This window comes from Genypterus blacodes, unplaced genomic scaffold, assembly GCF_046128005.1.
Source record: "Genypterus blacodes isolate CSIRO-AG114 ecotype Tasmania unplaced genomic scaffold, CSIRO-AGI_Gbla_v1 ptg000099l_1, whole genome shotgun sequence".
Taxonomy (NCBI): domain Eukaryota; kingdom Metazoa; phylum Chordata; class Actinopteri; order Ophidiiformes; family Ophidiidae; genus Genypterus; species Genypterus blacodes.
Genome location: NW_027466903.1, coordinates 2,197,200 through 2,225,000, shown reverse-complemented (window position 1 = coordinate 2,225,000; position 27,801 = coordinate 2,197,200). Strand labels below are relative to the sequence as shown.

The following is a 27,801-nucleotide window of genomic DNA, read 5'->3' as shown; positions in this document are numbered from 1 at the left end:
ACCTCCACTGTCCGGTTAGACACTGGACAGAGCCGACCAGCGAGCTCACTTAGAGCGGAAGAAAGAGCAGCTTACAGCTAAACAGTTTGCTGCTGAATGTTAGATAAGCGTTTTGTTATTTTTAGACCCTAGACAACCATTCACACTCCTGTCCTGCACAACCACAAGTACAAACACTCCTAATGTATCAATATCCATCAATAAGCCGCACAACTCCGTCCAGAGCAGTTCCGCCATCGCTCTGTGATTGATTTCCATAAATATCTGCTAAACTAATAAAGAGAGAGATTATTCAGTGAGCACAGTGGTGCTGCAGCGAGAGATAGTAGAAGTGAATCAGTGTGTTACATGGATTTATAATGGACCCTTAAATGTAAATATGACACTCTCTCCTCCTCTTCCTCTTCCTCCTCCTCCTCCTCCTCCTCCTCCTCCTCCTCCTCCGCACGGTCAGAGCGGCTCTCACATGGACGACCGTTCTGTTTCTGACGCTGTGCCGCTGAAGCCTAGCCTCCCACTCCTGCTCAACAGATTGGGGGTGTTTGATGGCTAAGATTCATTTTGTCTTTGAGGAGCAGATGATTTGCTCTCAGGAGGAGAGCCTCACCCCTGCAGGAGATGTAGAGCGACGCAGGAGCGGCACAATGCACATCATCCTCTCTAACAGAGATTTTGCGGAATGGACTGTGAATTATAGAAGCTGAAATACACAACTTGATATTCACACAGCTTCCTGGTGCCAGATAGAGCAATTGTAGAGGTTCTTGGTGAGCTCTGGGGAATCTGGGAGGCTGCCATCGAAAAGGAGAACTGTGTCAGGAGAGGCAGTGACAAAGTGTTCCTTATTATTACAGAGACTTCCAGGGGGTGTGTGTGTGTGTGTGTGCAAGTGAGAGTGTGTGCTAGTCTGTGCAAGTGCGCGTGAGTGTGCGCATGTGTGTGCATTAGTGTGTGTGTGTGTGTGTGTGTGTGTGTGTGTGTGTGTGTGTGTGTGTGTGTGTGTGTGTGTGTGTGTGTAATGGCTTCTGTTTAGGAAGTGCACAGAGATGTATGTGCTGCTGATGTGAGCTTTTGTTAAGCAGGCGTGAAGAGGTTGGAGGTGTGATGTCCCACACACACACACACACATTCACACACACACACACACACACACACACACACACACACACACACACACAAGCACGGGGGCTCAGACGAGTCAGGAGTTTGACTCAGACAGCAGGTTTGAATTTAAATATGAATCTGAATTTTTAAAAACATATGATTGAGTGTGTAAGCTGCAGAGTGAAGGAGGAACCTGAGGGTTCACTGGATGTTCATCTGAAATGAAATGAAGTTGGACTGCATCTAAATCTCTGCTTCAGTTCTCAGGCTTAGTTTTGTTCTCTTTCAGGCTTTGAAATGCCAACGAGTTCAGTATTAACAATATGTTTCTGCATTTGAACTCAAGCACGCAGTGGCATGAATCTAAACTCCATGTGCAGCACCATGTTCACACACATCCCCATCAGTGTAATGACATCGCTGTAACAGGGTGCAACCAGTCGTTAGAGTGCAACACTCTGAATCTTTCATGATCTTTCCAGTGACTAGTGGCGTGCGTGTGTGTACGTCGACCTTGAAACTTATTCAAATAGTTCCTTGGTATGAATATATTGTGCCGACAGAAGAGAAGCGTCTGAAGTGTCATTCACCCATCTTCTTCTAATGCAGATACAATCTACCTACACACACACAACTCAGATACGCTTCCTTTTCCTGCTTCAAGGACTTACATTCCCTCAACCAGTTCAGGGCAAAGCACACACGCACACTCACATACACACACGCACACTCACGTTCTGGCTGTCCACTTACCAGGTCTTTGGACGTGCCCAGTCTCTTCAGCCCGTCCAGGGGCAGGAGGTCAGCCGAGTCCTTGTGTGTGAACTGGGTGGCCTGCTTCAGACGGCGCTGCTGGTGCAGGATGGCTTTGTCCCTGATGGCCAGCTCACCTTTCTTCGCCTCGCTCATGGTCTCAGCCTACAGCAGCACTAAGTCTGACTGAAGCAGTGCAGCCACAGCACAGGGAGGGAGAGAGAGAGAGAGAGACGCGCTGGGTAATGAGAGGAAGAGCAGGGCGGCGCAGGAAGCCCAAGGGCAGCGTGGGTGCTGGAGGCAGAGAGGAGCCGCAGTTCAAGCTGACACACAGCTCAGGTCCTCTTAGGTTCTTCAACAACAGTCAGTAATGTGCGCCTGCTCCTCCGTGTGTCCTCTCTGGAATGCTGCTGTCCTTCCTCCGAGCTCCTCTGCTCCGTCTGTAGTCCTATAGGATGTGTGTGTGTGTGTGTGTGTGTGTGTGTGTGTGTGTGTGTGTGTGTGTGTGTGTGTGTGTGTGTGTGTGTGTGTGTAAGCAGGAGCTGTTATCCTGATCTTGAAGCTGATGTTCCTCTGATGTAGTCATGCATCTTCTTCAGAATGTCAAAATCTGTCTTCTGGGGCAGTGTGAGATTGTGTTTGAGTGTGTGTGTGTGTGTTGTCCCCTCCCCTTAGTGCTGTCTGTCCTTGGATCTCTCTCTCTTTCTCTCTCTCTCTCTCTCTCTCTCTCTCTCTCTCTCTCTGTCTCTCTCTCTCTGCTGCTCTCTGGAGGAGTGTGTTCTCCCCCTCTGAGCCCTCCTCTTTCCATCACACACGCTCACCTCACAGTTGTGTGCTCATCACATCACATCACACACACACTCAGACAACAGAGCCAATCCTTTACATCCTCTCACTCCCAACACACAAAAATGAAGCTGTTAGCCAGTCTGTCATGACGTCCACACCTTAAAGATGAAAGCAGTTCATGTTGCTGTAGCGCCACCTGTAGGATGGCCACACAGTTGCACAGCTGAGTTTGGATCTGAACCAAAAACCAAAATCAATTTACTCCACATTTCATTGAATTCTGTACAGAACTGTTACACAAACAACCAATCAAACGTCTGTCGCTCTGTATCCTCTTCCCTTCAGCCCAGGGCGGATTGTGTGTGTGTGTGTGTGTGTGTGAGTGACCTGACCCCACACATGGGATCAATCTGGCCTGCTGACAGCCAGAATTGATTTCCACTAACTCTCCACTGAGGAATGATCCTATCCCCCCGTCCAGAACAGTTGACTATAAATATCACTAGCACACTGATATGATACGTGTGTGTACATGTATTTATATATTTATACAGGAGATAAACTGTGCTGTTACTGGCGGCGTGTCAGAAATGTATGAATCTGAAAATACTGGATAAATGCGAATCAATCTGTAACGAAAGAGCGCATTAAAATCTAATATGTGTGTTAGTGTTTCGGGATGAGACGCTGCGTTTGGTCGTTGACATGATTCTACTGCCCCCTCGTGGTCGAGATCCATAGAGACGCATGGAGACGGTGGATGTAACTAGAACTGTGATTTTGATGATCACATGGATGAAGGTGAGTCACACACTCATCTAAAAACACTGAAACACTGTATGAATACACAACTATAATAATGAATACACTGCTGCATGGAGTATTTGGAGTTATTGTTGCTCTTACTGGTGTAAAGGACTTAAAGAGGCAGGTTGCATTTGATGTTTTCTTGCACGCACGCACGCACGCACGCACGCACGCACGCACGCACACACACACACACACACACACACACACACACACACACACACACACACACACACACACACACACACACACACACACACACACACACACACACACACACACACACACACACACACACACCAGATCCCATGAGTGTATGCAGAGTTTCCCTGGGAAGGATATGAGCGCTGTAATCAGAGCGCTGTGATCTACAGACACAGAATGACTCAGCTTCATTGCAGCTTTTCAATTTAACATCAAAAAAGAGAGAGAAAACCCAAACGCGTCCCTGAAAATTTATTTTATTGTCACGACCCACATCTCCAAAATAAATACAGAATATGTAGACAGAAGCTGAAATCCATTAGACCAAATAAACAAACACACAAACAAACAAACAGGAAACTAACCTTCAGGTCCACATCCAATACATTTAGTGGAGGAACGGAGAGAAACCTTCATGAACAAACAGCAGAAAGGAGGACACCACAGCAGGTTTGGTCAGGTGCTGGCTTTGGAAACACAGTCTTGCATTTTGTGCTTTTTTTGTTTGTATATGAAGTTCCTAACTGAGGTTGCAGAAGGCACATGTGCGTCACTGAAGCTTTGCTTAGCGTTACCGTTTGGAAAAATAAGAGCGTTCAAGTGTCGCACCTACAAACAATAAACAAACTAATGCTGATAAGAGTGGCAGTGTAGAACCAAAGCCATCCGTATGTGTGAGTATAGAGACGAGAGCGTGCTCGCTGGTTAAGGTCTGGAGTGTGTTATGAGTGGACCAGTTCCATATGCGCAGTGTAAACATCAGGAGTATTGCGGCCTATAGATGTGACTGCATGCTGCGACCATGCTACGGCTCAGCAGGCACACACTTATACCTTATTCTTCTCAATGTAGTGTTGCAGTTTAATTGCACTGGTAGCGTGTTATGTACACAGTAGTATGTTTATCTGTAGGCACAGTGGTCCCAAGGCTCCCAACCACTGATCCTCACTCGTACCGCACGTTCACCCGTGGTCCTGGCCCGTGGTCCCCCTGGAGCCCGGCAGTCAGAGCACGTTGGGGAGGTAGAGGGAGCAGAGCAGCATGTTCTGACCCAGAGCAGGGAAGCGTCTGAAGGCCTCCCAGGCGTCAGAGAAGATGTTGTACTTGAGGAAGACGCGGTGCTCCAGGCTGGTGGGCAGGCTGACATCGCGGCTCATGATGTAGATGCCGTCGTTGTGCAGTGTGCACGTCAGGTTCAGGCCCGACTTGGATGTGTTCTCCTTCAGCTGGATCCACTCGCCTGTGGTGACATTGTAGGACTGCACGGTCAGCACGTCCTCCGTCTGGCTGGGCCGCCGTCGGCCCGGCTCCAGCTCGTGAGTGTACCCGCCCACCAGGTAGATGGTGTCTTCCACAGAGAGCATCTGCTGCTTGCGAATGTGGGCTGAGCAGGAACGAAACACGGCCCAGGTGTCAGACACGGGGCAGTAGCGGAGGACGTTTGTGTTCCTGTCTGCACGAGAGAAAAGCAGGTCAGGCTCTCTCACATCAGACGAGCCTGTGAGCATCAACACTGGGACCTCACCCACCTCTCGCTGTGTATCCCCCCATGATGTAGATCATTCCCAGACACTCGCAGGCCGAGAACTCTGCCAGCGGGTCGGGCATGGAGGACACGCAGGTCCACCAGTCCTGCTCTGGGCTGTAAGACTCCACGGTGCCCAAACACTGGCCCCCCACAGCGTACAGCTTCCCCTGCACCGCCAGCAGCTTGAAGTTGGACCTGAGTTAACGACACATTGTTGTTCAGGGACAAAACTTAAAACATACAGTTCATTCTGTTGAGGTGAAAGCTCTGGTCTCACCTCTTCTGGTTTAGAGGAGCGACGTGGTTCCACTCGTTCCTGCAGGGGTTGTAGCAGTGAACGGCTGAGATCTCCTGACTGGTGGTCCTGTACCCGCCGCATATGAACAGGTAATTGTCTAGAACAGCCGAGCCATAGCCTCGGACGTTGATCATGTCCGACGGCAGGTTGTTGGCCAGCGGCTTCCAGCGCTGCTCTGCCTCTCCATACCTCAGCATGGACCAGGGCTCGTCCTGCTCCTGCACGTCCAGCGACAGACAGGTGAAGTCGCCGATGGCCACCAGGGTGGCGGCGCCTTTCATCCTGATATCCTTGACCTGGTCCCTGACGGCCGGGGGCAGGCTGCTGAACTCGGGCCTCCTCAGCATGGGGTGGTAGTAGCAGCTCATGTACTTGAGGCAGGACTTCCTCAGGTCGTGGGTCCCGTACACCTCAGAGAGGCTGTAGAGCTCCACACAGTTATCAAGGCGGATCTCTGAGGACAGCAGCTTCAGCATGGAGGTCACCTGGGGTTTAGTGGTTTGATCAGGTTTAATCAAGGGAAGCATCACAAACAAACAATGGAATATCGTGACTCGTTCAGATCAAAGTGTCAACATCTGTGTGCACGTCTGGCCTTTAACATGATCAACCTTCTCACATGTCTGTAAGTCCGTGCAGAAGCCCAGAGATGTTGCTGCTCACCTGCAGGAAGGAGGCGGTCTCGATCAGGTCCTCCAGGGTCTCGTTGACCACCTGGACCTTGGACGTGTTGATGAACTCGAGGACCAGCTCCAGGCCCGAGACGCTGAGCCCCTGCAGCTTCACCGAGTCCTCTGTCGACTCCCTCATCCCGGAGCTATACAGGGCTCGGAAGTAGTCGCTCTTCTCGATAAGCTTCTTCTTGTTCACCTCATAGATCTTGTCCTCCATGACGATTGCGATGATCTGCTCAGATGACATGGCTGCTAGCGCGCCTAGCTCGGGTCTTATTCCGGGTTATAAACCTAACAACACTCGGGGGTTTTGTTATTGCTCGCGGTTTACATTTCACCGGCGGGGGAGCTCTGCAGCCGGGCTATATAAGGAGATGCTCGGCCCAAAGAGCGCCATGGGACGAGTCTCTTCAGCCAGGAAGCTAATGAGCCGAGGATGAGACGCTGCAACTGCTCGAGCTAAACTAGCCAAACGAGCCTTTTCCCGGGCTTAGCATTCCTCCACAAGCCGCTACAACACCGCCGCTACATCTGAAGCTACCAGCTACACAGCGCGGCTCATTTGTAACATTTCCCATCGCATTGTATCCGCAGCGTGTAGCTACTGTGGCTGAGCGGAGCAGAGCTGTCAAATCTCAGCTGTTTTGATCTCTACGGTTCGTCATTTCCGAGATTTCTTCTTCTTCTTCTTCTTCAGAATCCGTGCAGAACTCTGTTATGGTGCTGCCACCTGCCGATTAACGGACTAACTGCTCCTTGAAAATAGGTTAAATTGGACCGGTACGAAATCTAGTATTATCCCAGGAAGACCGTTTTAAAAAGATAGTGGTTGTCCTCTCTCGGCTTCTGTAGTTAAGAGTTTGAATATGTGGGCATTGCTCCTTTGCCATGAAAAAACGCCAAATTTCAACATCCTGAACACTTCATAGGAAACGTATATAGACTGGTATAACGTAGTTAGAGTGGAGTGGCCATTTGTCATTACATCTATGTGTTACTTTGTGGTGTCCTTCAATCTACAAGCGTTATTATTTACTTAGTATTACCTCATTACCTCAGACAGGCAGTTTAACTTGTCTGTAGGACCATACTTAGTTTTGTTGGTGCGTTCAGGCTCTATCAGTGCGCGGCTATAATAAGCTCAATAGTATGTTGTACTTAAGTCAGTCAAGACAAGTGTGTTATCACTCCGGTGTTCGCCTCGGGGCTCAGCAGTGAGTTATGTCAAGAAAAGCCAACGAGAATCAAATAAGAATTAATCGACAGTGCACCTTCAAAATAAATGTCTACCCCCTCGTCACAGCTAATTAGAATGGGCTTTATTCAGAATTCCATTCTTGTTACCCAAAATCAAGTCCAGTATGATGATAACATTCGGATATCAGAACATTATAAGATACATGTCAGTCTATGTTGACGTGCAAGTGAAAAACTATGTGTACCTGCATTTACAAGGTGAAAAAAGTGTCATAAAGGAAAGTGATGGAGAATTAAATATTTACTTTAGTGCCGCAGGTCCATGGTTTTAGATGTGACTCTACGTGTATAAATAACAATAATAACTTCTCAACCCCTTATGAATTACACATTTAGTATATAATATTCCAAAAATATGCGTCCATCCATCAGAAAGAGTCATCCCTGTATTTTATTCTGAAACCGGAAACGTCTTGTTATCCGCGCTGGATGACAGCTGTGTGGGAGGAGAGGGAGACAGACAGGTCCATCAATGAGAGACAGGCTCTCTGCTCAGAACAAGCGGGCTTCTTAATGCCACTGGCTGCCAGCAGCGGACCGCAGCCTGTTTGACGACCGAGGTGACGATGCGGGAGGCGGCTGGGGCCTCCTGGTCTCTCCGCTGCCTTCTCCTCATCCTCGCCTCTCTCCACTCACTGTGCGCCGTCGCTCAGCTGCTGCGGCCGTGCGATGAGGTGAGTGCGCTTGAATAGCTTTATTTAGACCATCCTGGCATCTTGTGTATTATTGTGAGAATGCAGATGATTGTTTATCTGAACAAAAACCAAAACCCCGGTGGTTTATTAAAATCCGATTAACATAATAAACGTCCCTATTCTAATACAAGTGGATACCGCTTTATTGGCTCGGTAGTGTCCGGATCGATGTGACAACACACGGCCCTGCTCATACTGGTGATCGGCTCTGAACTCCATGAGATGAAGCGGTCTGCTGGCCTCCTTTCCCCACTTTGGTCCTGCCAGGGTCCCCTGATCTTACCGAGGGGAAGGTGACAAGGCAGCTCGGTGTGGAGACATTAGGATCTAGAATAAAATGATAGAAAGGGAAATTTCGTCCCAGAATAATTCACGAGAAATGATTCCATTTGCAGGATGTATATTATACATGTTGATGATGATCTCAGTTTGTTCCTCTTCTGTACGTTTCTTTAATTTTACTTGGATCATATGCAAGTCGCAGATAATAGATATTTCATTCTCAAACAAAAAAGCAACTGAAACTTTGGGGAAAAAACATAAAGGAGAATGAATCAACTTTAAATGTTTGGTCAAGCTGTGTAAATTCATGAAGGTATGAATAACATCCCTCAAATACATGTAATCCCTGCTGACGGGTACATGCAGGAGTATTTCAGGTCATGACAGGAACGATGAGCTTGTGCGCGTTCGGATGTGATGGACGATCAGGTTGTCAATATTGGTCTTTCAGTGAGAGCATCATCACTGATCCCCATCTGCACAGAAACCTGCCTCGTCTGCCACTAAAGAGCTTGGAACCCATGTGGATCAGAGTGATGAGTTGTAGTTTTCAGTGGATTTTATTTTCTAAACGTGGGTTCATTTTCAAAGCTTTAGATTTGTTGGCCTGTCTGCAACCTCAGTTTCCAGATGAAGCCTCTCTTGTGTTTGTGACTCTTAAAATCTCTGACTCCCAGGATGTCTTGTCATGGTGCTGAGTTTTATCCCCTGTCCCTTTCTTCTCACCAGTCTCCATGACAACCAGCATGAGTCACCAGGGAAACACATTAACCCATGTCCTTTTTGTATCAGTCTTACCCTTTTCCCTCTGTCAACATATTAGCACAGACACCCGTCAGTCCTGTGTGTGTGTGTGTGTGTGTGTGTGTGTGTGTGTGTGTGTGTGTGTGTGTGTGTGAGTGTGTGTTTGTTCAGAGAGCAGGTGAGCCTCGCCGCGGGTTGCCAGGCGACATGGTAATGAAGTAATGAAGTGATTTCTACTGCTGCATCTAATCCAATATTTGTTTGCATTTGTTTACGTTTGAAGGCAGGTGGGGGGTTGTGAATGGACGCGATTCTCTCTGCTGTAGAAGAAGCTTCACGCTGAGCTCCACAGCAGACACACACACAAACTCATCTCCGTCCTCAGCCGTGTGTCGGAGGTCATTTCTGCGTTGCTCCACTTTAATTAGCTGCTATGCTTCAGTCATCTTCCTGCGTCTGTGCCGATTATCTGCTCAGTGCCGGCCTGGACGGCAGGAGACAGAGGAGAGTGTTCAAAGTGCATGTCAGGCTGGCAGCGTTTGCTGTGCAGGTGTCGCTTATGGTTGGGAAATGCGTGTGACATGTGGCTGATGCTAATTTATGCAAAGTTAGAATGTCTCCAGGAAAATAAGAACTCCCCAAAGGTCTGTAGGTGCAAAGCTGAAGATGAGTCTCTGCTCATCCAAGAGGCGTTCACTGTCCTGCAGCAGCAAAACAATATTTAGAAACCTTATTTTGATATTTAGGTGTCACCATTGCGATTTTATAACAATGTTTTTTCACAAAAGTTGATGATTTCACATTTTCTGGGTGGTTCTGACGTGGCAATAGTACGTCAATAGTTCACTTCTAATCAGTCTTCAAGGTTCTGGCTAGTAAAAAACTTGACTTCAGCTATAGTCTAAGAGAAGTTGAGGAAACCAGTCTTCAGATCCAAGTAAAATGTTTATTTGCAGCAAGGTACAAATGAAACAAGTGAGAGGAAAACCCCGGGGTTGCTCTGGCTTGTGTCTCTTTGTCTTCTCCTTATATACTATTCTGGACCTGGGTTTTCCACGCCCCAGGCCCTTCCCCTTTATCCTAAATTTATAGGTACTTGCCACTATTATGCTTACTCGTCTGATCTTAATCGTGTAAAGCAGTCTTGCAAACCCTAAAAACAGTAGTGGCATCGCCTCCCTACCCCTTGGCCTTGATTCGCCTTTCTTGGGACTCTTCCTATTGGTTGGTCTGGGGCTGAGTTTGTTAGTAATCTTCCCATTACAGTGTTATGTGTCTTCCCATTGCAGAGTTATGTGTGTCCACTGTGCTACACAGCCTTGAGCTAGTCTCAGTGTTATGTGCGCCTACTGCGCTACACAGCCTTGAGCTAGTCTCAGTGTTATGTGCCTCACTGTGCTGCACAACCTTGAGCTATCCGTCAGCACCCATTCATTACACACAACAGGTGCAGCGGCATCTATGAGACATTCAGGCCGGGTACTCCCAACACATGTAGTTACAACCAACACATGTAGTTACAGCTTCACAGTGCTACCCCAACAGGTGCATGCACTGTGCTCAGAGCCATCATTCTCAACAGTTCCCGACCAGAATGGCATGCAGAGAGACAGGGATGGTTCTGTGTCATATGGCTCCTTTATGGTTTACAATAAAGTTAATTATTAAGCTTTTAACGAGAACAAGAGTCACAAATAGGCGAACGTCAGCATGATGGATGTTTCTGTGTCTGTAGTGATGGAGCATATGGTAATGAAGGCCACTCGTCCTTGGACCGAAGCTGCACGGTAGCGTTGCTCAGCTTTGGTGCCCTTAATGGTCCATTAGTTGACCAGCGGTTTATTGCCCTGGGATCAGGGTCAGCCACAATCTTTACCCCCGCAAACCTCCACTCCACCCCCACGGCCTATTTTCCACCAGCATCCTTTGTTTCCAGGTGGACTCACACAGTCAGGTTTTGTGTCTCTTTGTGTGTGTGTGTGTTTGTGTGTGTTCAGCGGCAGAACAGGTTTTTCAGCTTGACTGTGTGATCGTGCATAATGATGTGAGAGATGAAGAAAAAAACGCTGTCATGGCGTCCAGCTGGGCTTTCAAGTAGCAGTTGGCTGGTATATTGAACTTTGGTGTGTGTGTGTGTGTGTGTGTTCTGCAGACGGATTACTACTATCAATACACAGAGTGTGACAGCACAGGGTCACGATGGAGGGTGGCCATCCCTCTCAGCCCAGGCTCCTGCTCAGAACTTCCACCTCCAGCCAGAGGAACAGAATGCTGTGAGTGCTGTGTGTGTGTGTGTGTGTGTGTGTGTGTGTGTGTGTGTGTGTGTGTGTGTGTGTGTGTGTGTTTGCTTTGCCAGATAAATGCATTAGAGTTATAGAAAGTACAATAATCCCCTCTGAAATGTGTGTAGCCCCCTGTAACGGAACTCATCAAGTGAAGTAACTGTACCTGTGAACTGTACTTAAGCATCAATACTTCAGTTGCTGTCCATCTCAGCGTGTAACCGTCTGCCCTCGCCGTCCCCCAGCATTCTCCTGTGCAGCGGGGATGTTTCTAGAGATGTCCACTCAGCAGTGCACTCCCTGTGTGTCCGGCTCCTACTCGCTGGGCAGCGGCCTGCGCTTTGACCAATGGGACGCCGTCCCCGCAGGCTTCACCAGCCTGGCCAGCTACATGGACCCCGGGACATCAGAGGAGGACAGTCAGGCCTGCAGCAGGTGGCTCATCAGACAGCAACACACACACACACACACACACACACACACACACACACACACACACACACACACACTGCTATGGCCAGAGGCATTATGGTATTTTGCTGAGCTCTTGGTTGTGTTTTGGCAGCTCAACATGGACACCGCAGGGTGTGTATCTGGAGTCAAACCGGGACGAGTGCACGGTGTCCCTGGTTTACGCCGTCCATCTGGAGAAACAGGGATCGGTCTCTTTCACCTACCAGTATCCTGACAACAACATCTTCTTTGAGTTCTATGTAAGGGGGTTGGTGTCTCTACAGTGTTTACCGCTGCACCTGAACGCACCATTGCTACAGACTGTCGCTCACCGGCATGCACCAGACTGTTGAGGAAAGAATGTGTAGATTGACTCTTTTGATCCGCTGCGATCAAACCTCGAATAGTAAAGCCCACAGGAGGCCCAGGCGTCCTGACTAGCTGAGGTGTCTCACCTTCCTCTCGTCTCCAAAGTCCTTTGCGTTGACGGTTTTTCCTCTTCTATCAGCAGAAAATGTTCCTGCTGTCTGCAGCTTCACGTCAATATTACCCGTATCAATATCAGCCTCACTAATCAATATCCTGACCTCAGTGCAGTGACAAATGAACTGTAGGAAGCATACTGTGGATGATTTTAGGAAACACACAGAAATCCTGTTTTTCCACACCTGGAAAAACGAGGAAACTAAATGAACACCAGACATTGGAATTTTGAAATATATTATTTTTAAAAATCACTATCAAGTATAATTGATTTGTAATTCTTTGGGCTATGATTGGATGAGAATTAAGATGGGGACGTAGGCCAATGCCAGGTGTTCCCATGTGTTGCCATGGTAATGTAGTCTCTGGCCACACATGTTGTTCACAGAGCTGATGAATACGTAGATGCTCTGGACAGCACAGAGTCAGAGGAATGAGGTGTTTCATGTCTGCAGGTCCAGAATGAGCAGTGCCAGGAAATGGCCCAGACAGATGACCAGAAGTGGATTAAAGTCACCAGCAATGGAGAATGGAACACACACATGGTGAGGGGAAGTGTATGGTGATGTGTGTGAGCGTGTGTATGATGCTTTATGATTTTGTTCATCATTCTTTGTCTCTCAGGTGAGTCTGAAGTCTGGTATGAACATCCTGTACTGGAGAACCACCGGCATCCTGGTGGGAGGGAAGATGGTCAAACCTGTGCTGCTCAAGAACATCCAGATAGAAGGTACGACATGACACACACACACACACACTGGTACACACTCGCATACACACTGATAATGAGTCCGCATTGTGTGTGTGTGTGTGTGTGTGTATCCCTGTTCAGGTGTGGCCTACACATCAGAGTGTTTCCCGTGCCGGCCTGGTTGGTTCAGCGACTCTCCCGGCTCCTCGTCCTGTCAGCCGTGTCCCAGTAACACCTTCTCCATAAAGGGGGCCTCCTCCTGCTCCGCCTGCCCCCAGAACCACTACTCACGTACGTGCTTATGCCAGAACGCAACCATACAGAGAAAACAGGGACGTAAACAAATGACAAAAAGGGTAAAAAGCGGTCAGAGTAATAGAATAAGATAAAATAAGCCATGACAAGCAGTGATATAGTGTATGAAGTAAATACTTAATATAATATTATATACAATAAAATCAATTAAACAAAAAATAAATAAAATACAATAAATTGAACCTAAAGTGAATGCAAAATAAATTTTTTGATATAATAAACAAACATAAACACACATCCTGTTTGTCAGTGCCAACATGTCTTCCAGTCTCCAGATGTTTCCAGAAGTTCATATGTTCATCCTGTCTTCTCTCTCCTGGTCTGTGTGTGTCAGATGAAGGATGGGCAGAGTGCAAAGTGAGGCCGCCGTGTTCAGAGAAGGATTACTTTCAGATCCACACAGCCTGTGACAGTGAAGGGAAGGTCAGCGGCCTCGTCTTACTCATTTCTCGCACACACACACACACACACACACACACTAACACACACACACACACTCTCTCAGCGCTGTACTTTGTTATGCTTTCTAGCATTGGTTGCGCTGTATATCTGTGGTTGCTTGGGTTACAGACGCAGGTTATGTACCGGTGGGTGGAGCCTAAGATCTGCGTGGAGAACATCACAGGAGCTGTGGAGCTGCCTCAGATGGGTCAGAGGGAGCCCTGCCCCCCCTGTAACCCCGGCTACTACAACAGCAACGACTCCACCTGCCTGCCCTGTCTGTCTGGAACACACTCTGACGGCACCACAGGTAAACATGCCCCCACACCCTGCTACACTAAACTAGCTCTTAACACTTCAGCAACAAACCACCTTCAGACCACAAAATCACAACCTCCACCAATATCCTTTACCAGACAAGTAGCCCCTCCACAGATATCAACAGTGTGTGTGTGTGTGTGTGTGTGTTTGTGTGTGCGTGTGTGTGTGTGTGTGTGTGTGTGTGTGTGTGTGTGTGTGTGTGTGTGTGTGTGTGTGTGTGTGCGCGCGCGCGTGCCAGTATGCACCAAGTGTCCTGCAGGCACCGAGCCGGTGTTAGGCTACGAGTATAAATGGTGGAACGTGCTGCCGGCCAACTTGAAGACTTCCTGTTTCAGTGTGGGCAACACCAAGTGTGACAACATGAATGGTGAGTCTCCATCTTTAAGCTGTCATTACAAACTGAATTCAGTCTTAGCCTGAGCAATAGTAACATTATTGTGGTTGATCAGGATGGGAGGTAGCAGGAGATCATATTCGCAGTGGAGCAGGCAGTTCGGATAATGATTACCTCATCCTCAGCCTGCACGTGCCTGGCTTCAAGTAAGTGTGTGTGTGTGTGTATGTCCAGGTGTGCATGCAGAGAGAAAATCAGATTTTTGTGCAAAATAATAAGTGAGTGTATTTGTACAGTGTTAAATGTGTTAATACTGCATTTTGTGTGTGCGTGTGTGTGCGTGTGTGTGTTGTGGCAGGGTGCCGGCCTCACTTTCAGGGATGACAGGTGGTGAATTCGGCCGCATAACCTTCGTGTTTGAGACCATCTGTACCGCCGACTGTGAGCTCTACTTCATGAAGGTGTGTGTATGTGTGTGAGAGTGTGAGTGTGAGTGTGCGTGTGTGTGTATTTGAACCCAAAAGGATGTAATTTGATGAGTAACTTCACCAAAAAGTAGTATACTGACAATGCTGCCAATACTGACATCCGTTGCTGGGTCATATTATATAATGTGAACTTCTGCTTCCAATGTGCTGATTTGTCTTTTTCTTTTAATACTGAAATGATTTACTGCAGTAATCCCATAACCCCTGTTGTTCCCATGGTGACCGTTTCACTCTGGCGCCCCCCTCAGTACATGAACGGCAGGAGCACCACAGTGGTGGAGTCCTGGGACGGCAGTCAAGACAAGCAGTCCTACACGCACATCATGAGCACCAACACCTCCGTCACCTTCACATGGGCCTTCCAGAGGACCAACCACGCTCTGGATGTGAGCTCACACACACACACACACACACAGTGTAACATGTGAAAGTACACAAAAGAACTACATATAAAACATATTTTATTAAAACATCAGTTATAAATGTGTGTGTGTGTGTGTGTGTGTCTGTGTGTGTGTGTGTGTGTGTGTGTGTGTGTGTGTGTGTGTGTGTGTGTGTGTGTGTGTGTGTGTGTGTGTGTGTGTGAGTGAAGCTGCGTCGATATGTCAGCGACACGGTGAAGTTATACTCCATCAGTGTGACCAACGTGCTGGACGGCGTCGCCTCCGCCTGCCGGGCCTGTGCGCTCTTATCCCAGAACTCCGGGCTGGCCGGCTCCTCCTGCATTCCCTGTCCTGCAGGTTATTACATCGACAGAGACACCAACCGCTGCCAGGAGTGTCCACCAAACACACACCTGGCAGGACGCCACACCTATGGGAGGGATGCCTGCATGCCATGTGGACCCGGGAGTATAAGCAACAAGGTTCTCCTCATGCTTGCTCTCTCTCTCTCTCTCTCTCTCTCTCTCTCTCTCTCTCTCTCTCTCTCTCTCTGTCAATACTCAGTAGTTGATTATCATGCCTTTTGTTTTCGTCCAGGAACATTCCCGTTGCTACAGCGACTGCTCCTTCTCCCACATGGAGAACAACCGTACCCTGAGCTTTGACCTAAGCGCTCTGAGCAACGTGTCGTCTCTGACCATTGGGCCCAGTTTCACCTCCAAGGGGACAAAGTACCTCCACGTCTTCAACATCAGCCTGTGCGGCCATCAGGTAAAACATCTAAACCTGATAAGCCTGATGTGTCCTGAGGTATCTTCAGTGTGGATGTGAGGCGTGTAACCACAGAGCTGCTGCCTCCCTGCTGTGATCACAGGGCAAACGAGCTGCCGTCTGCACAGATAACGTCACCGATGTGTCCGGTAAAGACGGCCAGAGTGACTCCAACCAGTTCGTCAGCTCGGTGGACAGCTTCATCTGTCAAGCCACCATCATCCCCAGCAGCTTCAGAACAGCCATCTCCTCCCAGTCCATCAGCCTCGCCGACACCTTCCTCGGTACGACCGACTCAGTCTGGGTTAACACAGGGAACATGGAAATCCCATTTATCATCTTTTTGTTTGTCTGTACTGATCATTTATCTTTTAGACAAGTCCAACAAAAAGATCAAAAACCAGCGCCGGGTGTTAATTACATGAAGCTGTGTCGTCATCATCTGTCTGTGTTTCTCTTCCAGGAGCAACAGTGGACATCGCTCTGGATGGGGTGGAAGCTAAGCCGGAGTTCTTCCCAGAGAACTCCAAGAACGTTCCAGACATCCACTTCTTCTACAGGTATGGCAGGCATGCAGTGTGTGTGTGTGTGTGTGTGTGTGTGTGTTTGGAGTGTCTCATGGTGCTGGTGTGTTTCACTTCCAGGTCGACCCAGGTCACGGCCTCGTGTGATCAGGGTCGGAGCTCCGTCATCACTGTCCGCTGTAACCCAGAGCGGTCAGAGCGTGGAGAGCTGTCTGTGCCCAGGTAGGTGTTCATATCTGTTTGTCGTGTGTGTGTCCCCTTGTCTGTGTGTGTTTTAGGTTGTGCTTTTAGGTTGTGTAGTAAATCAGTAGGATGAGTTGTGGTTGTGTTTGTGCAGCTCGTGCCCTGCAGGGACGTGTGACGGCTGCACGTTCCACCTCCTGTGGGAGAGTGCCAGCGCCTGCCCACGCTGCTCCAAGGATGACTTCCACCGGATAGAGGGGGTGTGCAAGGGAGGCGTCCAGGTAACACAAAATATAAACACACCATGCTGGATAAATGTTTTGTGTAATATTTATGATACAGGTAAACCCTTTATGGATACAAATACACACATTTACATGTTGGTATCACATGACATAACCACAACTGTGTCCTGGCCCATAACTAACAACCAGTAGGTAAACGAACATGAGATGGTTCTGGCCTGGATAAGGTGGTGAGGTCATGTGGCTGCACAAGCTGAAATGAAATGAGTTTGTCTGGGATTCAGGCCACTGTTGGGCCAGGGGATGTTACGACTAAATTAAACGCTAAACACTTTCACACTTCCTCCGTTTTCTGTCCCCATGTGAGCCAGGTGACCTCATTAAGCTTGAAATAATAGAACACACACACACACACACACACAGAGGCCTTCCAGTCAATTCTTTCCTATTTCTCTTCAGGAAACTCTGTATGTGTGGAACGAGCAAAAGCTGTGCACCAAAGGAGTGCCGCTGCCTCCTCGAAGCTCCTCCCCCTGTGAGGCCGTGGCTCTTTGGCTGAAGGTCGGGGTTGGTGGCGGCGCCTTCATGGCCGTGCTGCTCATCTCCCTAACCTGCTATTTCTGGAAGAAAAACAAGAGGTTTGCTCCACCTGCTAAATAGAGAAAGTGCCACTAGGCAAACACGCTCATTAAGATTCGCCTTGTGTGTGCGTGTGTGTGAGGCACAGTCAGAAAATACAGAAGTCATATTGAATATCAGCAGAAAAACAGTTTGATTTAGAAAATATGCATATTGAGGATCTACTTCCTCTTGACGGTTTCTCTGTGCTGTGCTCGTCCAGGCTGGAGTATAAGTACTCTCGTCTGGTGATGTCCGGCAATAAGGATTGTGAACTTCCAGCTGCTGACAGCTGCGGCCTGACCGAAGGGGAGGAGCCAGATGATGACGTCGTCTATGCCCAGAAACCCTCACTGCTGGGCAAACTCCGAGCCATCGCTAACAAGGTGTGTGTTTCATCCCTTACGTGCTGAGAGCAGCAAAAACACACCTTGACTACATTGAAATGTAATGACTGAGTGAATGACAAGGTTTTCTAAATTCTAAAAATACACTTGTCATTTCCAAATGAGATGTAAATATAATCAAATGCATTGCAACACGCAAAGGGGGCCGTTTAGGCTTCAGTGCTTTGATCAAAGGCTCCTCAGAGAATACCTCACATCTGTTCACTTTCTTCATTCAGGATGTCTCAGTTTATAATCCAGATAATAATAAATGTGTGTTTTGGTGTTTCAGGGTGAGAAGGGTGAGAGCAGTGAGTCGGTGCAGCTGAACTCCTCCCGGTCTGAGCGATGGGTCCTGGGATAATAATTTAGGCAGAGAAAGAGAGAACTTATTGGAATTGAGGAGGTGATGAGTCAGTGATGTTTGCACTGTGCGCCTCCTGCTTGTGTGTCCCTGGACTCCCATTTGCTGTGGGAAACCCCTTTACTCCCGGAGGAGTGATTGCCACAGTGAAAGTGGCAAAAACTGGACCAAGGAAACGCTCCCCTTCTGTGACGCCATGGATGCTCAAGGGCCACAAGTCAGAAAAAACTGCTTTTAACATTTTTTGTATATTTTGTAATTTTTCTTTGAGATTTTCTGTTTAAAGTCATGTATTTATATCAATGTTGCCATGATGAACCTTTATTAAAACACTTGTTTGGCTTTGGGATTTTGGTGTGCAAGTTTAAGTTCATATGAAATACAGGCAACAAACGGGGAAACGCTTGGAAAATTAGATTAACTATTGATTTAGTTTCTTAAGTAGTCAAGTTACCATCCGTAAGATAGAATATATCACAGCTCAGGGTCATTTATGGAGATTTAAGAACTTCATAGGTGATGCAGTGTAATGCAGCACTGTGTAGAACATTAAGCTGTATTCAATGGCTTATATGGCTATATCTAGTGTAAGGTTCATAGCAATAACACGGATGCTGTTACCATGTGAAATTCACTTTACATTTGCCTCACATCATCTCCACAATTAAACCCATATGTTAAAAAAAGAGAGAGAATTTAGATTTATTGATAGAGAATTTACCAAATTAAATCATAGGTACATTTTATTTTATTTTCTGTTGCTTTTTACGAAGTGAGAACATTCTTGGCCTCTTGTGTGTGGGTAAGAATTATAATACAAATATTTTGGTCAAACTGTAAGACATTAAATAATAGGAATGTAGAGCTATAACAATGAATGGGACATGTACAATAATAAATGTGATTCACTTGGAAAATAGTGTTTACTGCCATGGTATATATTCTGAATATAACTGGAAAGGTGTTATATCTAAGATAGAATTTAGGATTTAGGTATAATTATGCAATAAAATATAAAGAAACTAGTATTATATTTATCTACCTTTGGGCTTCTGTCCCATGTTGGGTCGATAGTATATGTTGTTCACCTGTCGTCCAGATGGGGGCAGCAAATCAACAGTTTGTTTTTATTTAGCCAGAAGTCTTAGCGAAATTCTTAACGCGTTATTCGTTAAATATGTGCAGAATTTTCTAGTTAACAAAGTATTTGTGACGGATTTTCTAATTAGTTTATGTTTATTTCCCGCACGAACTCCCACTCACAGTCAGTCACGCCTCCATAGCGGCTCTGGCTTCCAGTTTCCGCCCTGTCCAAAGAAAATACCCCCCTCCCTCTCCTCTTCCTCCTCCACCTCCTCTTCCTCACTGCCATCGACGAAACATCAAAGTTAGCGCCGTATGACTTTACAGCCGTCCGGCATATCTATCCGCCGCCGCCGTGAGAGCAAAGCCTGGCATGTGAGGGTTTGATCCCGGGATGAAGAGCATCGCTTCATAGCTCTTTACGGTACGAAGGCGACTCTGCCCCTTTTTCTCTGTCTTATTCCGGCGGCATGGACATCAAAACAACCACCGACACATTTATTCACCGCTAAACTCTTACAAAAGTGTTTTCATGCTGTGAAAGTGTGAGTTTATTGAGTTACAGTTGAGCTTTCGTGCGTTTTTTCTTTGCTAAAAGTCCGCAAAAGTACAATCTGAGGTTCAGTGCGGTGACGTCACTGCGACGCAAATCTCTAATAACAAGAAGTTTAGCTGTTTGTAGCTTTTGTATAGTAATGCTTTGTAACACGTCATATCATATATTTGCGTGTTTAGCTTTAAGAGCGTTAGACTCTTCTTACATACTTCGAATTTTGACTGTTACTATATCTATGCGACTGGGCTTTACAGAAATAAGTGATTATAAAAAAGTTCATGCAAAAAAAGGTACAAAAATGTTTTACAGCGCTAAGCACATTGAGATGTAAATGTTGTTTACTTCCATACTTTGTATTGAAATATCTGCATTGACATAAGACTTGGTTGAGGGGAATATTTAGACCTCAGGAGCTCATTTCATGTCACTCAATCATAATCCAGAACCATGTTACCATGTTTCACAGGTACGACACTTCAGCTTCTGTCTTCATCTGCTTGTAGACTTGGTAAGACCTAGTGTGTGTGCTTGTGTGTGTGTGTTTCGGCTGAGATAGCAGGTTTTGTAGATCTGATGACTGAATCACAAAGTGTCAGTACCACAGTGAGACACTTTCAATACTTAAGTACAGTTATTATCCCAAACATACACACCTCTGATACTTAGTCAGAAGCTGAGGTTGTTACTTTGACTAGGTAAGTACAGCTTCAAAGTACTTTAACTGCAGATATTTGGTTATTATGTCTGTGATGTAGATGAAAAGTTCCTGACCTGGAGGTTTATGCTCACACAGGACTGACACCTCTCACTCCTCTACATTTGGGTCGTCGTCACTCAGTTGGATGTATAAGTACTTCAGTACGTGATTGTAAGATATTACTTTATCTTCTTCAGAGTCTGAATCATGGCGCGTGGCTGCATCTGCTGCGTGAAATACATGCTCTTCCTCTTCAACCTGCTCTTCTGGGTAAGTCAGCAGAAATCGTTTGTTTACAATGTCGAAGATCAGCAGCGAGATCAGCGAACAAAATTGATGTTTCCTGTTTGCGTTTCAGCTGGGTGGGTGTGGCCTGCTGGGTGTGGGCGTGTGGCTGTCGGTGTCGCAGGGCCGCTTCGCCACCCTGTCGCCCTCGTTCCCGTCGCTCTCCGCCGCCAATCTCATCATCACCCTGGGCACCGTCGTTATGGTGACGGGTTTCCTGGGCTGCCTGGGTGCCATCAAGGAGAACAAGTGCCTGCTTCTGAGTGTGTGTATATTTCACTCCCCAACTACCCATCATGCATCATTCTGTGACATTGTCACATGTATGAATTCTTCTTCTCTTGTAACTTTTATCCAGTTTTTCATCGTTCTGTTGATCATCCTCTTGGCTGAACTCATCCTCCTCATCCTCTTCTTCGTCTACACAGACAAGGTGAAAGCAGCTTTTATTATGATTATAGTTACATATATAAAGGCCCTGTGTCATAAATATGTTGGCCTCCATATCCCATCATGCCTTTCTGCCTGCTCAGGTGAGCGAGAACGCCCGGCGGGACCTGAAAGAAGGACTCGTGCTGTACAACACGGACGACAACGCCGGGCTGAGGGACGCATGGAACACCATACAGGCCGAGGTACATCACACACACACACACACACACACACACAGGTGTAGATTATATCAGAGGAGTAATTTGAAAGCGGAGAGGTTTTAAATTTGGAGACATCTCATAAACATCATGTAAAGTGTCTGTATTGGGTTTGACTATTGTGCATGAAAGAGTTTCGCGGTTTAGCACATGATGATCAGGAAACGACTTCAACTTATAGAGAACGAAGAAAAAAAGGAGAGAAAACATAAAGAAGACTCCTTCAGAATGTGTAAACAACGTTAAAGGAAGGGGTTTGTGTTGTATGTATGCAATATACAATCCAAATATAATGTTATATATATATATATATATATTCATGTATTTAAATGTTTGAAATAATGACATTGCATTTATTCTTTGTCATCGTTTACTTCTTAATTTAATAGTTTATTTAAGTAATAAATCCTGTTTATGAAATGTGCAAAGTGTAGGAGAGAAGAGTATTAAGAGTCGTCTGATATTGAAAGTTAAGGTTCAGTTAAAAGGATAAAAGTTCTTCATGATTTTGTGTGTGTGTGTGTGTGTGTGTGTGTGTGTGTGTGTGTGTGTGTGTGTCTCAGTGGCGGTGCTGCGGCGTGATGAGCTACACTGATTGGCACGTGGCCCTGCAGGAGAAGGTCGTCCCTGACCACTGCTGCCAGGAGATCTACCATGGCTGCGGGCACAACGCCTCCAACGTCTTCTGGACACGGGTCAGTGTGTGTGTGTGTGTGTGTGTGTGTGTGTGTGTGTGTGTTTGACTCCAAGTGACCAAATTAAACATTACATCCACAATGAGGAGTGGAGAGTCATGTTGTTGTTTTCCGGGCAGGGCTGCTATGAGAAGGTGGAGGAGTGGCTGGACGACAACAAACACCTTCTGGGCACCATCGCCATGTGTGTGTTGGTCATTCAGGTAAGCAATCGTTTACACCTGAAGTGCATAACTCTGACCATTTAGACCTGGAGGACGTCCAGCTGTCCATGTGTCGTGACGTGTGTGTGCGTGTGCGTGTGTGGTTGCAGCTCCTTGGCATGGCCTTCTCCATGACGCTCTACCAGCAGATCCACCGGGCAGGAAAGAAGTACGAAGCCTGAGGAGGTCTTCTTATCTTCAGGCGCTCGCCCACTTTCATCTCTCACACTGAAAACAAGTCCTGAGTAGAGACTAAAAGCTATGACTTGAATCAGCGGCTTGGTTCCATCTGGGCCTTCATCTTGTGTTTATAGTTAAAATAGATCTATACTGTGTGTGCGTGTGTGTGAGTGCATGTATCTCACACCCCTCATCTATGCACATGATGTATTGTTGTTGAGTAGCATTTCACTTCCTGTTAGTTCTGGTAAGTTGTATTATGTCACTATAAGCAGCTTCCCTTCAGATGACTGAGGTTGATCCCAGAGCGGGAAGAAGATGACTGACGATCGAAGCCTGTGGAGCAATAATGTATGTAAGCACTGTGTACGAATATGTGTTCAATAAAAACATTAATCTTCTATTTACATGATAACGCTTATTGATAACGCTTTGTTTCGACCAATCGCTGATCAATAACAGTCTATTCTTTTACCCCTGTGTTGTTATCTGCTGTCACCCCATCTGATAGAAGCTCGCTGAGCTTCGGGGTCGCGCAAAAGTTCATCTGGTATCAGAGAGAGTCAGTCAATAAACCCTTTGATCCTCTGACGCTGCAGCTGCTTTTCAGCCGGTCACCAAGGCGACTGGCTAAGTCAACATAACAGAACCTTTTGAAATGAAAACACACAGACCGAAGTGAAACCAGTGCGTCCCTGGCAGAGGTATTTATAAGGCCACATGTGATGTTTGTTTCTGTTGGATTTATTTATTCCAAGAAGAAGCTTATAGCACACAGCACACATGTAAACACATCTGAGCTGCAGGCTAATACTCAAACATGTAGACAGATGAGAGTTATTAGTAAGTCTGTTATAAATCAATGGTTCTGTCGTTGGCGTGGACCACGTTGCCCGCAATGACGACATAACGGATGATGTCCTGATGTCCCCCCAACTGGTAGATCAGATGCTCCCATCTGCAAGGAAACAGTGCAGTTCATTACACGGCCACATGAGGGCGCCCTTTACATTTCCTACAGCAGCGACACCAGCGCATGTAAAAGGTGTTTGCTTTAGTAAATGTTCCTCTGTAAGTAAATACTGAATTGTATTGTACAGTTTTGTGATACTTTTCTTGAGTATTTTGGCTTTTGAAGACTTCATACTCCAATATAATTATTTGACGTATTTAGAAGCTACAAGTTATTTCATTGATAACCATAAAGTGATGCACTGACAATTATACAAACTTTAATGATATTCAGGTTGTTTACGCTCAAAATTGTTTAGGATTTCCTTTTCTTTCGTTATAATACATTTTCTGTTAATATTATTTACTTTTTCCTTCGTAGAATTTGAAGAAACGTCTTTTCCTTGTGATAGAGTCCCAGTAGTAGAGTACAAGTATCTCGTGTTTGAGATCTTGCTGTAACACTGAGTACTGTGATTGTTGTTTACTCGACTTGGCGACTTAGTTGCCGTCATTAATCAGTGCTGAGATTTCCTGAGATTTCTCCAGATGATGGAGGTGAATGAATAACTCTCTCCCCGCCCTCTGTCACTCGAGGGCCCTTGAGCAAAGCAGCAGCCGCTGCAGTGCATTAACAGCACAGCAGCACCTAGACATGTTCCAAACGTCGCTCAGCCAACATCTCCTGCTGTCTCTGTAAACTAAAGTGTGTGCTCTCTTCGTTTGATACGCTAAAGGCAAAGAACACACAGACTCCTAATCGTCTGTAAATCTCATTACGTGTTCAAAGCTGGAGCGTTTCCACGTGTTTTCTGTCCTTGAGGCACTCTTAAATTATGGAAGGAAGTTGAGCTTCTTCTCTTGCTTGGATACTTTTACTTTCCCCTGCTGTCATTGGCCGGAGGCGACGCAAGTGGATGTTTCATGTGGTTGCGTTGACGTCAGAGTATCGCTGGCTGGACCACCTTAAAAGTGGAAGCCAGAGGTCGCCTGACATGCTAATTAAAATGTTCTTCACATAAATAATCCACAGGAGGAGAACAAAGGGGGAAGAGGCTCCGTTTCCCCCGGTTTCGTAATCTCTGACTGGCTAATTTAATAGACTGATTACAATCTTCAATGTGTGCAGATAAAGATGATTACCAGTTATACACAGTGCTGTCATTATGTGTATTTATGTGTACTGCCTCTGTTTTCATATTGTAGCAGAGACTCTGGCAGCTATAACTCAGAATATACCAGGATGCTTGTGTTTGCCAATCTGAAGCCTGGTGGAGATGTAACTCACCGTGAACTGTCAGTACATTATAATCACTGAACATAAAACCATATGTGCCCACACACACACACATTTCCACATTCTGGCACTGCAGCATTGTTCAGGAAACATATCCACTTTTTTCCTCTGGCATTCGGTCTTTTTCACTCAAAATGTTTTAACAGATTTTGTTTTTCAGTAAATAGTGACAATAAGTATTGGAGTATAAATTTGATTTTGGATTTGTAGTGAAGTAAATTCATTCTGTTGGATAAATGTAAATAGAAGTGGAATGAAGTACTTGTTAATGTCATAATGTAAAGAGGTGAAGGACCAATCAAAACAAAGCATCCAGAGCAGCCGCAACGTTCTAAACAAACAGCTGTGAATCCACACACACGAGGAAATGTGACTTAATGGCTGAATGATGTCTAAGTGGACCAACACACCACAGGTTATTACTTTTTAAGCGTGTGTGTGTTGAAATGTGAGTATTGTACCGCGTGGCGTCGAGCAGCAGCAGGTCTCCGTGTTTGCCGACCTCCAGGGAGCCGTGCGTGTGGGAACGGCCCAGGGCGTAGGCGGCGTTGATGGTGGCAGCAGCCAAAGCTTCAGTCATGGACATCTTCATGTTCACACAGGCCAAGTGCATGACGATCGGCTGAGACGGAGGGAGAGAGGGGGAGAGAGCACAGTGATTAAACAAAGAACCCATTAAGTTCTTTTCACTTCACACACTCTCCACACACACTGGGCTGTGTTCTCACCATGGAGCAGCAGTAAGCGTTGGGGTTAAAGTCGCTCCCTAAAGCAACGATCACTCCAGCATCCAACATGTCTTTGGCCCGAGGCTGAGGCAACCTGGACACACACACATTACCAGACCTCACAGAGCCGGAAAGAGAGAGTGTGTGTGTGTATGTATGTGTGTGCATGTGTGTGTACCGTAGAATGTAGGCTGTGGTTGGCAGGAGGACAGCAGCCGTCTTGGCTTGGGCCATGGCGGCAATGCCTTCATCTGTCACCTCCTCCAGGTGACTGATGGCCAGAGCACCCAGCTCGGCTCCCAACTGACACACACACACACACACAAAGTTTACAAGTACATTGACCAAAGTAACATACTTAAATACACATTTATGTTATGAGTACTCTTTTTTTGTAGCATAACCGGTGTAATCATTGTAACATTGACTGTAATGTTTCTCTCTAGCTGTACTGACGGAGCACCTGAGCAGAGTTCATGGGGTGGAGCTCGTCTCCATGGAAGTTGATGTTGAGGCCCATGTCTTTGCCGGCCTGCAGGATGGCGCGTGTGGCCTCCAGGTCGAACACGCCGTGCTCACAGAACACATCGATGTTGTCGACCCGCAGCTTGCCAGAAGCCATCAGCTCCTTCAGCCGAGGAAGCTGAACCTGCAGGACGTCCTGGGTGGCTTCAGACATGGTCTTTCCTCTGAAGACCACACAGAAACATCACCAGTGCACGGTAAGAGTACTGCAGCCACACACATATCATAAATATCTGCTGTGGATTATATCAGTGTGAAAGAGTGTAACAAGAAGATGGAAAGTAAGGAAAGAAAGGAGGATGGAAAGAAATTTGATGGAGGGAAAAAACGATGAAGAGAGAAAAGACAGAGAGAGAGAAAATATGAAGAGAAAGCAACCAAAACTGTGTGTGTGTGTGTGTGTGTGTACCTGGGCACGGCGTGCGCCCCGCAGTATGTGGAGGAAACGTTGATGGCCATGGAGCTCCGCGCCTCCTCGATCACCTGCAGCATCTTGAGCTCTGTGCAGAGCTCCAGGCCGTAGCCGCTCTTGCACTCCACCAGCGTGCTGCCGGCCCGCTGCATGCGGCCCAGGCGCCCCCGCAGCGACGCCAGCAGCTCCGGGGCCGTAGCCGCTCGGGTGTGATCCACCGTGAAGTGGATCCCTCCCCCGGCCCGGTGCACCTCCATGTACGACGCTCCGGCCAGCTGGAGGTGAGACAGAGGGGGTGAGACAGAGGAGGAGGTGAGACACAGCTCTCATAAAATACAGATTTCTTACTTTCTCATTTGTCTTTCCTGGAGTCTTTTTCTCCATTCCTTTCTTTCTCTCTAGTTTCATTCTATTCTTTCCCTCTCTTATTTATTTTCTTCCCTGTCTTGTACCTTAAACTGAAGATACTTTAACTTCACATGCAAACACCTGTAATGGAGGATTGGACCAAGTTACCTTCATGGCAAACTCATGCACCCTGTCTCCAGCCCAGACTGGATGTGTGTGGGCGTCCACCAAACCTGAAACGATGAATGTCCCATAAGCACACCAGCACGCTCCTCTGCTGATCTGAAAGAAGGGAGTGCGGCTGAGACTCACCGGGGACGACGCACATTCCCTCTGCGTCCACCACTCTGTCGAAGGAAGCTTCAGCATACTGAGACCTGATGGCGTCTGCAGGCCCAACGGCTTTGATCAGCCCGTCCCTGCACACAGAAACCACCTCCTCTAAGTCTGACATCTAATTGTACGAGTATAAGACTTTCTGACCACCAGATCCAAGTCCCCTGATCCAGATCCTGACCGTTTCCCTGAACTCACCGGCCGATCACCATGCTGCCGTTCTCCACCACCCGCAGGTCCTGCATCCCATCCTTGGTCAGGAACTTCTCCCCGCTGTTACAGATCTGAACCACCTGTTTGGCATTTCTCACCAGCAGTCTGTAGCTGTCGGACATGTTGCAGGCTGAACCCAGAGTCTCTAACTAACTCAGACTAACTGAGGGTAAAGAAATGGAGTTTGGGAGTTTGGAAACGAGCAAATATTTGACCAGTAGAGTT

The 27,801-nt window shown here is 46.9% G+C and overlaps 5 protein-coding genes across 5 annotated transcripts in view; 2 read left to right on the top strand and 3 right to left on the bottom strand.

Moving 5' to 3' along the window:
• Window positions 1-2,740, bottom strand: part of nrip2 (nuclear receptor interacting protein 2) — a 12,894-nt gene extending 10,154 nt beyond the window's left edge. Inside the window, exon 1 of the mRNA XM_076159855.1 lies at window positions 1,858-2,740. Coding sequence (XP_076015970.1) covers window positions 1,858-2,013 — 156 coding nt within the window. The 5' untranslated portion in view covers window positions 2,014-2,740. The remainder of the gene's footprint in view (window positions 1-1,857) is intronic.
• A 1,164-nt stretch (window positions 2,741-3,904) lies between these two features.
• On the bottom strand, window positions 3,905-6,821 carry klhl42 (kelch-like family, member 42). The gene is made up of 4 exons (XM_076159908.1): window positions 6,147-6,821; window positions 5,463-5,968; window positions 5,187-5,380; window positions 3,905-5,110 (listed from the first exon to the last, which is right to left on the bottom strand). Exons 1-4 carry the CDS (start codon window positions 6,402-6,404, stop codon window positions 4,662-4,664), a joined length of 1,407 nt encoding a protein of 468 aa, XP_076016023.1. The 5' UTR covers window positions 6,405-6,821; the 3' UTR covers window positions 3,905-4,661.
• Window positions 6,822-7,961: 1,140 nt separating this feature from the next.
• On the top strand, window positions 7,962-18,784 carry LOC143008140 (endosome/lysosome-associated apoptosis and autophagy regulator family member 2-like). Its single transcript, XM_076159749.1, has 22 exons — window positions 7,962-8,088; window positions 11,288-11,408; window positions 11,663-11,852; window positions 11,983-12,130; window positions 12,809-12,898; window positions 12,978-13,083; window positions 13,186-13,335; window positions 13,694-13,782; window positions 13,930-14,110; window positions 14,360-14,488; window positions 14,571-14,661; window positions 14,814-14,916; window positions 15,192-15,329; window positions 15,536-15,808; window positions 15,924-16,097; window positions 16,201-16,381; window positions 16,561-16,657; window positions 16,742-16,843; window positions 16,959-17,085; window positions 17,509-17,687; window positions 17,891-18,053; window positions 18,346-18,784. The coding sequence occupies exons 1-22, from the start codon at window positions 7,981-7,983 to the stop codon at window positions 18,415-18,417; spliced, it is 3,012 nt and encodes a 1,003-aa protein (XP_076015864.1). The 5' UTR covers window positions 7,962-7,980; the 3' UTR covers window positions 18,418-18,784.
• A 954-nt stretch (window positions 18,785-19,738) lies between these two features.
• LOC143008138 (tetraspanin-9) lies at window positions 19,739-23,173 on the top strand. Its single transcript, XM_076159747.1, has 9 exons — window positions 19,739-19,924; window positions 20,523-20,564; window positions 20,951-21,023; window positions 21,112-21,303; window positions 21,397-21,471; window positions 21,572-21,673; window positions 22,252-22,383; window positions 22,503-22,586; window positions 22,697-23,173. The coding sequence occupies exons 3-9, from the start codon at window positions 20,961-20,963 to the stop codon at window positions 22,766-22,768; spliced, it is 720 nt and encodes a 239-aa protein (XP_076015862.1). The 5' UTR covers window positions 19,739-19,924; window positions 20,523-20,564; window positions 20,951-20,960; the 3' UTR covers window positions 22,769-23,173.
• Window positions 23,174-23,445: 272 nt separating this feature from the next.
• amdhd1 (amidohydrolase domain containing 1) lies at window positions 23,446-27,763 on the bottom strand. Its single transcript, XM_076159746.1, has 9 exons — window positions 27,562-27,763; window positions 27,340-27,446; window positions 27,196-27,260; window positions 26,677-26,954; window positions 26,206-26,431; window positions 25,921-26,045; window positions 25,743-25,836; window positions 25,476-25,636; window positions 23,446-23,724 (listed from the first exon to the last, which is right to left on the bottom strand). The coding sequence occupies exons 1-9, from the start codon at window positions 27,696-27,698 to the stop codon at window positions 23,619-23,621; spliced, it is 1,299 nt and encodes a 432-aa protein (XP_076015861.1). The 5' UTR covers window positions 27,699-27,763; the 3' UTR covers window positions 23,446-23,618.
• Window positions 27,764-27,801: the final 38 nt, after the last annotated feature.